The sequence below is a fragment of the Aptenodytes patagonicus genome, chromosome 7 (genome assembly GCF_965638725.1).
Source record: "Aptenodytes patagonicus chromosome 7, bAptPat1.pri.cur, whole genome shotgun sequence".
Taxonomy (NCBI): domain Eukaryota; kingdom Metazoa; phylum Chordata; class Aves; order Sphenisciformes; family Spheniscidae; genus Aptenodytes; species Aptenodytes patagonicus.
In genome coordinates, this window is record NC_134955.1 from 59,137,504 (window position 1) to 59,148,690 (window position 11,187).

Below are 11,187 nucleotides of genomic sequence, written 5' to 3' on the forward strand. Positions count from 1 at the left end.
CTCTACACACCTCATTCACTAACAAAAGCACTCATTATATTAAAAAAAAAAAAAAAAGAATTGTGGCCATTTTAAGCCCTCCTCAAATCAAGGGCTGATTTACGCTCTCGTTTCAATGGGAAGTACTGTGCTCACCTCGCTGTTAATTCAGAAGATGGAGCTCACTTGCTTTTTGCTTCACAATTCAGTAGGCAAGGGAAAGAGATTCTCTGAGACAGTGTTACTTTTTCTGCCAGGAGTTATCTATTTGCAGAAGTGGGTCAACTTTCTCTTGGTGGACATGTTAGTGTGTGAGTGCCTAGCAGCGCTGCCTGCGAATTTCTGCCCGCTCCGCATGCGGAGGAACCTCTGCACGTAACTATTTATGGCAGCCAAGTGTTTCATGAATTGCAGCAAGTTAACCACAAGGGGATGATGACATTTGGCGGCAGGGCAGGATGAATTCTGGCTGGCAGACAAAAAGTCAGGTTAAAAATACAGAATGCAGAAGCAAACCCAGCCAGTCGCTGCTAATTCGCAGGAAAACTGGATGTGCAGCCCCCAAAGCTTCCCTCTTCCACGCGAGCAACATTGTGTGTTTTGCAGCAGGATGCATTAAGGCCTGACTGTGAGCATGGAAAGGACTTCAGCCTTCCTGGGGCCAAGCGTTTTAAGTGTATGTAAAATGGGCTCGTAATTTTTTTCATTTGCTTCATTCCACACCTTCTGATGCATACCAGACATTTTTGCCAGTTTAAGCACCTCATCCCCATCTCACCTACCAGTGAGATCAGCCATTGTCCATCCTTGTGCTCCCAGAGCATCCCCAAAGGGCAGCCCCAATACAGAAGGATGCCACAGGGCCAGCCTGAGGGGACAACATCAGCAGACCCTGCTATGGCTATGTCTGTGTGAGATGCAAGAAAGGCCACAGCCATGCCGGGGCAGATAAAAAGCCGAATGCCTCCCAGGGTGGGCCTCCAGTATCACCCAGGTTGCATGGATGTGGTCAGCCTTGTCCCCACAAAAGCATTAACCCTCGAGCTTTCAGATGCAATGCTTCTGTTAGTGTTAGTGTTCACGCCCCTCATCTCCACACACCCCAAGTGTAACACCTGCCAAGGCTGCATTTTGGGTTCCCATGCCTGCTGCTTAATTAGATCACCATTTAATTTGATCCTCAGCTTTATATGATGAAATGCCTCCAGAGGACCAAATCATTTACATGTAACCAACACATTTATTCCCCTTATTTTGATTGCTTTTGACAAGTGTAAGCGGGTAATTCCATCAAAGGCCCATAGAAAATTGCCTTTTAATCAATACAAGTTTTTTCCTTCAACAGGACAGCTGAGAACAAGATATCTCTACAGAAAATTGAAAGAGGAAAACAAATTTGAATGCACTACTATGGAGAATATATTTCCAGATATGGCCCAGTTTTAGTACCTAGTTTAAGTGTCTTCAGCCTTGTTTTCAGGGACACCAGCTACCCTGAAGTTTGGGAGCCTAGCGGGCTGGCACGCTGGCAGCACCCCAGCAAGAAGGCAGGAGCAGGCAACGACAAAGATGCCTCAAGTGGAGCACTCCACTGAAGCCCCTTGGACGAGTGGCCAACGACTACTGGCTACGGTAAGCTCAAGCTGTACCCTTAGTGTCTGAGACCTCAGCATTGATAAGCCCATTAGCAGAACTCATTGAACTTACAGGAGAGATGGAAACAGGTGTTTCTACAGAGGTCATACATCTGGTGTACCAGCCCAGGGCAGGTTTCCTGGCTTAATCAGAAGGAACCTGTACTAGCAGCCTACAGCATCAAAAATATCGACAGGTTAAATACGGCAGTATCAAAAAAAGAAAAGTTAAAGCAATGTTCAGAGAATGAAAAGGGCTCTTGGTATAAGAAAGATATTACTTGGCCAAGTAGCCGAACCTCTGCTTAAGCATGGCAGGGGCCACTGAGCTCTGAGAGGTTCTCCATCACAGAGAACAGGGCTTTCTCTGAGCCAGGCTGCTGTGCCCAGGCAGTGTGGGGACTGCAAGGGGTGACATCTGACTGCTCCTGAGAAAGGCGATTTCCTCTCTTTCACCAGGGCTAGCACAGCTGCACTGGAAGAGTGGACAATGGTCACCACACCACCTTGAATAGGACTGACCTCACCCGACTTTAGATGGTTGCATATGAACTAGCCATCCAGGCTGCCTCCCCAACAGCAGAGAGAAAGAGCACTATTAGCGTACAACTCCCTCTGAAGCAGACATAATTGACATAAATCATGACACCAAAGTGCCTTTCTCCACATGGCCGATAAAGGAAGCCCAAGGGGACGCAGATGTTAAAGTCTATACTGGAGATATCTCAAATTAAATGGGATGAACCTCACCCTTTGCTTCTGCCCCTGCATCTTCTCATCTCAAAGGCCTCATTAATACGACATAGTAAATAATATGTATATTGATTATAAATATGCTAATAAAAACAAAGAACTTTGGCCTAAAGGGTGTGTGAAGAAGAGGAGAAATAAGTACAGGGTAGCTGCACATTCAATCAATACCAACCCACAGGGAACAGCCATTTCTCTTTGCCACCATTTTAACTGTAATATATCATACCCTCTAGGTAAATATGTGGACATTTACAAGCGGGAATCAATAGAAGCAGAGATCTTCCCACCCCCTCACCCAGAGAGACCATTCTTCCTCCGTTGGAGCAGACAACAGCAAGAGGCCATAGATTAATATCCCTGCTACTACAGGCTATCTGCCATATCCACGGCTTTCTTCTGGGCTTCTCTGACCACTTTTTAAGTGTTGGTGCTTTTAATAATTAAAAAAAAAACCAAAACCCAACAACTGTTCACGTTGATAAAGAAATGCATTAACATTTTACCCAACTGAAATAAAGCAAATGCCCATTTTGGGAACCCAGAGCAAACAGCTTCAGTGGAAGCTGAAGGAGAAGTTCTAACAACAATATTCAGTTGATGGGGGGAAAAAATTAAAGCCTGAAAGCTTTGCCTGCATGCACAGGATTTTGTCCCAGGCACATCACCAGCTAGTGAGTCTGTATGCCTCCAGGCTGGCAGATGGATAAACAGTTGTCCCAGTCAGATCTAGATAAGACTAAAACCAGTGGAAGCCGTTGCCCTGGCCTCAGGGAGCTTCGAGTCACTCCTCCCAATGTTCCCACATACCTCACAGTCCAGGGACATATCCTATGGTACCTGAAGGCTTTTTCCTTCCCCCAGGTCGTGTTAACATCACCCAATGTGGCTGTCTTTTTTTTTTTTTTCTTTTTTTTTTTTGAAACCTTATTCTGGCAGGAACCAGGCAGTAGCAGTGCCCATCACTCCAATGACGCTGCCTAAAGCTGGACGGGCAGAAAGACTACGTATGCACACAGAGACTCCCGCTGTGCATACACAGGAAAGCCAAAGCACTCACAAGCACAACACAGTGACTGTGCCTCGATTTCTGTCCTGGATCTGTGGGTAGATTTATGGGAACTGTGGCATATCACTCAACACGGATGCAACTGGCCAATTCCCATCACGTAGCTTGGAGATGCCCCTGTCCCGCAGCCCAGGTCCCAGCTCACACATGGAGAATGGAAACACCATTTACTTTCAGACCAAGCAGACTTCCTCTTGGCTCTCAGCAGAATATCCAGAGCTGCATAAAATTACATGTGTGATTTAGTATTAGCTGCATTCACACTATCAGTTATACTTACTACCTTGTCTTCTATGAGTGGATAATTAATCATCAGGTTCCAGGTATCAGCTTCCAAAAAGCCAGTTTATAAAAGTAAACAGACTTCAGGGAAGTGAAGGGAAGATGGATCGCAGGTTGGTTTAGTTTTTTGGGTTTTTTTAAACTCATACCATTTATACTGAATTCATGTTACAAAACTAGAGTTCATCACCTCACATTAGGGTGGGTCACTGGGGCCAATAAATCAAGCCCTGATTTACCAACTCACTTCCAAAGGATTGCTGAAGAGAAAATGAGAAATATTTAATCCACCTTTGCTCACTAAGATTTCAGTAAAAAGCTACCTCCCTAGGAGCATTTAACAGCAGCCATACTCTTGACTCCTTTAGAAAAGCACTAAACAAGTGAAGCAGTCCTGCTTAATACCTAGAAAAGCAGAGCACAACACAAAGCCCCACTGATACGACTAGCAGGGGCAGCACATTTCAGGACTTTCCAGCTTTGCCGTACACAAAAGCGCTCTAGCAAACAGCTCACCACGCCTTGCCCCCACCAGTTGTCCAGGGCTTCTCCTGTGTTCTTACTATAGATGCTAAATTCTGCCCTGCATCCATTTGAGATCCCCCTCCACCCTCTGTAAGAAAGTATAAGAGGGCCATTCATTTCCGTATTAGTTGAGCTGGCCGGGCAGTTTCTGCTTTATCCACCGGTTAGTTATCCAGTGTTTTAAAGACATGAGACAACAGCAAACCAGACTGAAGTTTGCAACCTAAAAATGAAAGGCCACACTTTCTCCTCTTCCTCCCTTCCGTTTTATCCCCGGGGAAAAAAAATCATCAGGAAAAGAGTATAAAAAGGCTGAGATCTAAGCCACATGGACGGAAGGCAGAGACGGCACCAGGAGATGTGGAAGGATGCTCGTTGCCAGGGCTGCTCCGTGACAGCTCCACTACCCACTTGACTCCTGGGTTTGTTTTTCACGTTCACCTGCCCTGCTCTTCCACATTGTCACAGGCTTAACAGAATTGCGCTTGGTCCCAGGCAAGCCCCCCCTCCCAGACTTCTTGCTGTCAGTCAAAAAAGGGGCCTGATAAGCTTTGCATTTGCATATGTATTGAGAGGCATTTCCAAAGGCACAGTCAGGGAAATGGCCTTGCTGAATACCGATGCTATCTGAGAACGACAACTGTTCAAGTCATTTTACAGCTTCACTACCTAAGTGGAAAGATCCGGCTTGTTTGCCTCTTTACAAGAATTATTAGCTTTAAAAGGGCTGATCATATCTGTCCCACCTTCAGAAATGAAGCCACGCAGGTTCGCCACAAAGAGCTAGCTTCAGTGCTTCCCACAGAGACCATCTTCCACAGGTATCCCAAAACCAGAAGTCACTAAAACCTAAGGTCACATCTAAAATGCTTGAGCCCATACGCCTCCTTCCTATATAGGAGCAGAGGCACGCATGGAAACATATACATGTGCAGATGCTCTACCACCCCTCCGTACGCTTACCCTACATAGGGTAGGACATGAGACTCAGCTCTCAGTCCTCTCCAAATGATGCTGCTGGGCACTGTCCCGCACACAGCGTTTGAGGATGGCAATGAAGACTGAGCTCTGCAAGCAGAGACTTTCCTCTTCACGCAGAGAGGGATGACTTGAATCCCATGCAAAGAATCCACAGTGCCTCACACCAGGTTTAAGGGACAGCTGAGGCCGTGGTGGTGTCCCATATGCACAAGAGCCCTGGGTTAACAGGAATGAATTCAACTGGCTTTGTCCTAGTCAGCTGTCGATACCTAAAAGGGATGCGGTCTAAGGTTCACAAACCAGAACTGCAAAGCCCTTCTGTCCCAAAACAGCAACGGCACATTCAATATCTGCCAAGTGCTCTCCAGGCCTCTGTGCAGAGCAATCAATGCTTTATGAAAATAAAGTCAAGTCACATCAAGAGCAGGAGCTATCTGCAGATTTACAAACCAGATACTTCTGATTTACACAGCACTAGGGGGGAGAGAGAGAGAGAGAGAGAAAAAAAAAAACAACAAACGTTTAAAGATGCTTGCTGAACCCTGCAACATCTGGTGACTGGATCACCCTTGAAACCAGCAATCCCTGTCTACTGGGTGAGGTGGCCAGAACATCTCCTGTTGTGAGCGGAGACACACAGCTGCAACAACAGGCAAATTCATGGCAAATTCATGAACTTGAGAACTGGGCTGATCAGTGCTGCGTGCCCTCAAATCTCTTGGGGCGTAAGGACTTGCCATAGATCACCAAAAAAAGGACCAGCACTCCCTGGTCCCAACAGGACCACCAAAAGCTCTGGGAGCTGAAGGCACGGTTATCTGGTAAACACATCCACTACTGACACCATTCAGAGTCAACCTCTGGAGGAGGGGAAAGGGTACCCCTACCAGAAGATAGTCCTCTCTGGTTGGAAAAGAGGATTAAGAACATTAAAAGGAGTCTTATATACAACAATTAATTAGATTGGTGCCTGGTTTGATTCCTGTTGAACCCTCTTGACCAAACTACTCCTTCTAGAAGTCAAGTATTTGGTCTTGGTTTCAAAAGACAAAAAAAATCTCCATTTTAAAGACATTCCAATATTATTATTTTAATGCCTGATCACTATTAGACAACAGGAGAAACTTTGCTTGAATACAAACTGTCAGAGGAGGCTTGGCACGATTTCACAGTGGAGCTCGTTTCTAACTTTAATGACTAGGCTGAACAAAATTGTGAGTACAGCGTCCCTTTGAGAGCAGTCTCTTCTCTACAAACAAACCTCCTGTTTCTGAAGCAGAGCGGGGGAGAAGCCGAGTTGCACCTCTCCAAAGCTGCTCAGCATGACAGAGCCAGCCTGCCCTGAGAGCCCATGGAGCTAACAGGTGATGCTCTGTGGGGCAGACCTGCATTTTCATCAGATGCTTCCCAAATCTCATCCAGGCTCTTTATCAATCTTATCAAACTAGCAAACAAACAAGCCAAACGTAAACTGAAACATTTAAAGGGGGAGAGAGAGAGAGAGAAGGAAGAGATGGAAAAATCAGTGTTTATTTAACCCTGAAAACTCAGGCTGGTTTTTGTCAAAAAAACCCCAAACAAACAAAACAAAACACCAGCCCTCCAGATAAAAAAGGCTCCAACCCGCAGCCCCAGACATCGATAACACAGTCAAGGAGCACCACCCTCACCCCGCTGCACACAGGTGCCCCTCCCCGGCCCCCGGGGCTGCTCTTCCAAAGAGGTCGGTCACCAAGGATGGGCAGGGGTGGGGATGGCAAGGACTCCCTTCCCCCGGCATCCCTCGCCCCATTGCCAAGGGGGACCGGACCTGCCAAGGGGAGGTGGCACAGGGCAAGGCCGGCGGCACCTGCTGCCAGCACAGCTAGGAGGGGGAGAGGCTCACCGTTGAGGCCGTTGGGGATGCTCCGGTGGTGAAGGGGCGCGGACAGGTCATCCATAGACCTCCGCATGGCCCCGGCCTTGCTGTCGCCGGCCTTGTGGTGGTGGAGGTGGTGGTGATGGTGGTCGGGGCTGCCCGCGCTGCCTGTGCTGGAGGTGCTGCTCCCGTCCCCCACGTCCCTGGTGGCCGAGCCGCCGTTGAGGTTGGTCAGGCTGGCCTGGCTGTCGATGGAGCTCCGCGAGCCGGCCCCGCTCCGCTCCTCGTCCAGCATGAGCACCATCTCCTTCAGCTCCACGTTCTCCCGCAGGAGGGTCTCCTGCCTCGCCTCCAGGTCCTTCAGCTTCTGCTGGTACATGCCCACCTCCTTCCACATCACGCTGGCCGTGTGCCTCCCAAAGCGCTGCCATTCCCTCGACAGCTTCTTGCCTTTCTGCCGGTCGTCGTCCAAGAAGCAGCAGAGCTCCCTCAGCTCCTGGTTGTCGTCCTGCAACTTCTGGTTCACCTCCTTCAGCCCGCGGATCTCATGCAGGTGGAGCTGCAGCCGCCGGTTCACGTCCTTCATTAAGTTGCCGTGTTCCACCATTAAGTTCATCTTTTCATTCTCCACTTTCCTTAGTCTTTTCACCAGCTCTTCCTTGCTCCACCTCAGCATCTCCTCTTCCGAAATTTTGCTCAGGTCTTCTTTAGACCCTTCCAGGGAATTTTTTGCCATCATCTGTGCCTAGGCAGCGTTTGCTCTCACAAGGTAACAAATGGTTCGGGTTATTTGGATTATTTTGTTCGCCTGATTTCCTGGGACTAAAATTCACTGCAGCATCTCGGGGAAGAAATAATATAGTTCTCCGTAGAGCGTTGGACAAGGAAGAAGAGCAACGCCGGACTGGAAGATCTGCTCCCCAACAGACCCCATAATAATAAAAAAAACCCACAGCCCAGAGGGGGGAAAAAAGGGGGGAGGGGGGGAAAGGCGCCCCCCACAAGGGGGCTGGGGGCGGCAGGGAGCCGGGAGCCAAGCGCTGCCCCGCTCCAAGCGAAGCCTCCACAGGGGATCGGCCAACTTACCCCGGGCAAAACAACTACGCGGCGGCCGCCCCCCCCCCCCCGTTCCCGGGCGCTCCGTCCACTTGTCCTCCCGCCCCCCCGCCGCCCCCCGCCGCCCGCCGCTCCCCGCCGCTCGAGACCGGGCGCCGCGCACCCGCCGCCGCGGCCACTGCCCCGCTCCGCCGCAGCTCGCCCGCAGCCCCGCGGCGACGTGGGGCCGAGCCCAGCGCGGCGGCGGCCGATGCCGGTGCGGCGCTTCCGAGGAGCGGTGGGGGAGCCGGCGCCTTCCCGGAATGGCTCAGCCCTCGGGAGGGAGGGAGAGAGGGAGGGAGGGAGGAGGCGGGCGGCAGCGCCGGGGCTGGTCCCACCTCCTGCCGGGCAGGGAGGCGCGGCCCTGCCCCAGCCGAGCCGAGCGGCGAAGGAGAGCCGGCTGCTGGCGGCGGAGCCGCGCCGAGCCGAGCCGAGCCGAGCGCCGCCCTCCCCCGCCGCCCCGTTGGCTGCCGGGCTGGGCGCTGGCCGGGCCCCGGTGCGCCGCGCCCGGCCGCCGGCTCGGGTTACCGGAGCCGCGGCCGCCGCAGCCAATGCGGGGCCGCCTGGCGCCTTCAAACGGCAGGTACAAAGGGACGGGGCCGCTCCCTCCCTCCCTCCGCCCGCCCTGCCGTGCCCTCCCCTGCCTGCCGCGGCCGGCTCACCGCTGCCCCCGCCCCGGGTCTTCCACCCCCTTTTTCCCTTTTTTTGTTGGGTTTTTTTCCTTTTTTTAAAGAAAAACTACCGGAGGGAGCACCAGCCCGGGGAAGGGTGGGGTTGGACAGGCAGGAAAACGCGCCCGCCGAGCGGCCCGGGGAAGCGGCGCCGGAGCGGCCCCGGCCCCGCTCCGCCAAGCGCGGGGAGGGACTCGGAGGCGTGGGCGGCCGGCTCGGGCCGGGAGTGGAGCGGGGTTTCACGGGGCATCTCCGCTGCTGCCCCGCTCCCGCCACGGGCTTTGTCACCGGGGCCCGGCCCCGCTCCGTTCTGCGCGGCTGCCCGCCCTCCCCCTGGGGCGGCCGCCTTTGTCCCCGGGTCGCTCCTGCCTCGGCCGGAGCCTGCAGGTTGAAGGAGTCGGCCCCAGCATCCCTGCCGCCTCTCTGCGCCTGGGGCCGGCATAGCCTTCAGACCTCGGCCCCACGCTGTGGTGTGGGAGGAAACTGCCCTGAAGACGCAGATACCGCTTATTCCTCGGTAAAATCTGCCCGGGCCCTGATGGTCCTTACCGTCAGGAGCACGCGTGCCACCATCACTTCTCCGCACGTCAGACAGAACCTGGTAAACGGTACAGAAAGATCATGAAGTGGATTATCTAGGCAACATGTAGGCAGATTTCCTATATACTTGTATCATATCCCCTGACTTTTAGTCTAATGTACTTTTCCTTGGGCTACACTATCTCTCTGTAGGCTGCTTTTGGCCAGCATCACATTGCAAAAATGAAAGATGCACCAGGACAGAGCAGTGCTGCCAGCTATTTCCCGCATGGGTGTCCTTAAAAAGCCAGCTTTGTGTTCCTGAGGAACCTTGGTAAATGATTTGACTCCAGTGTTAACCCAGTGCAACCTCAGATTTCTGACCACACTGGAAAGCTGGTCAAGACACCCTCTAGCTATAAAGAAACATCAAATCCGATGCCAGAGCGTGGGATACGGAGCAGATGGCCTGTGCATGGAGGGAACATCAGAACGGAGAGGGATGGAGGATTGCAACTTCTGCCTTTTGGTGTTATCTTCCGAAGTCTCAGTCGGTCAAGCTGCAGTTTCTTAGATGTTTTTCTGCACGAGTGTGTGCTCCTTGGTTTCTGAGCCCAGATATACCCTCGGCAAACTAGGACAACTGCCTGTTCCCTACTGAAGCAGAACAGCAGGACTTCCCTGCTCCTGCTGGAGTTCATCCCCTCCACAGGCACTGTTGGCCCTTCTCTTCTCCCAAAGTAGCTTTTATCCCTTCATTATTAGAAAGGTAAGAGGAGCTTAGGACAAAGCGTGGACACTAGTTCACTTCATATAGGATAAGCAGGTGATGGATCCCTGGTAACACGCTGCACAAACATGTGAAGAGGACAGTTCTCCCCTAGCACATACCCACAGCAGGGTAGTTCCCTAGAGAGGAGGGAATCATGCTGTGCAAGCCAGCAGTGAGGTCTGCTCCCTTCAGGGGGGGATCATTCCGAGCAGGTAGAGCAGGGGCCACCAGGGACCAGCTGTGCTCTGACCTGGGTGCCCACCTTGGTGGCAGCTCTCCAGAAGGCATAGTCCTGGCCGTGGCCGGTCAGCCCCTCCTGAGTCAGCCCTTAGGACGTGGAAACCAGCAGGTGTCTGTGCGAAGAGGTCACTGCTCCTGGGGTCTGGGACCCCTCTGACAGGTCCCAGACGGGCTGTGGCCAGCACAGTGCGTAATCAGACTGTGCCCCATCTCCTGCTTCTCACCACCCTGAGTCAGGCCACCAGAAGGTAGCACCCTCTGTAATGGGGCACGCTGCCACTGCTCACGTCTGCATCATGTCGGAGGCATGCCTCGGAAGGCACCCAGGCGTTTTCTGAGCCAAGCCTTTTATTTACAAGGCTTTAATCACATCCTTCCCCACAGGAAGCGGAAAGCGCTTCTCCCAGACCCTCCCAAGCGGTGATCTGACGAGCAGATCCCCAGCGGGTGTGTGGGGGAAGGAGGAGCAGAGCAGGGGGACCCTGCAGACCAATGGTTCCTCGCTGGCCAAAGTCAACAGGGGAGGAAAAGCCTCTGGCGGCTGCACCACAAACACAGGTGCAGCTACACCGTGGCAGTGCCCAGCCCAGGCAGTGTACTGCTGGGCCTCACTGATGTTTGCTTCATCTTTTTTCCAAGAAAGGCTGTTTTTTCTAGATGAAACCTTGCAAAGTCTGAGCTTTATTGATGCTTCTGCAGAGACTGAGCCCATCAGACAGGGGGGCTCCTCAGAGGAAGCGAGGAGATTATTAATATCCACAGAGGAAGTCCCTGTGATGATTAAGACTTGCTTTTAATACTCAGTGAGTATG

The 11,187-nt window shown here is 52.1% G+C and overlaps 1 protein-coding gene across 2 annotated transcripts in view; it reads right to left on the minus strand.

Annotated features, from left to right (window-relative positions):
• CCDC85C (coiled-coil domain containing 85C) overlaps positions 1–8,023 on the minus strand; it is a 119,540-nt gene extending 111,517 nt beyond the window's left edge. For both annotated transcript variants that reach the window (XM_076345426.1, XM_076345425.1), the window contains exon 1: positions 7,106–8,023. In XM_076345426.1, coding sequence (XP_076201541.1) covers positions 7,106–7,817 — 712 coding nt within the window. In that variant the 5' untranslated portion in view covers positions 7,818–8,023. The remainder of the gene's footprint in view (positions 1–7,105) is intronic.
• Between the last annotated feature and the right edge of the window lie 3,164 nt (positions 8,024–11,187).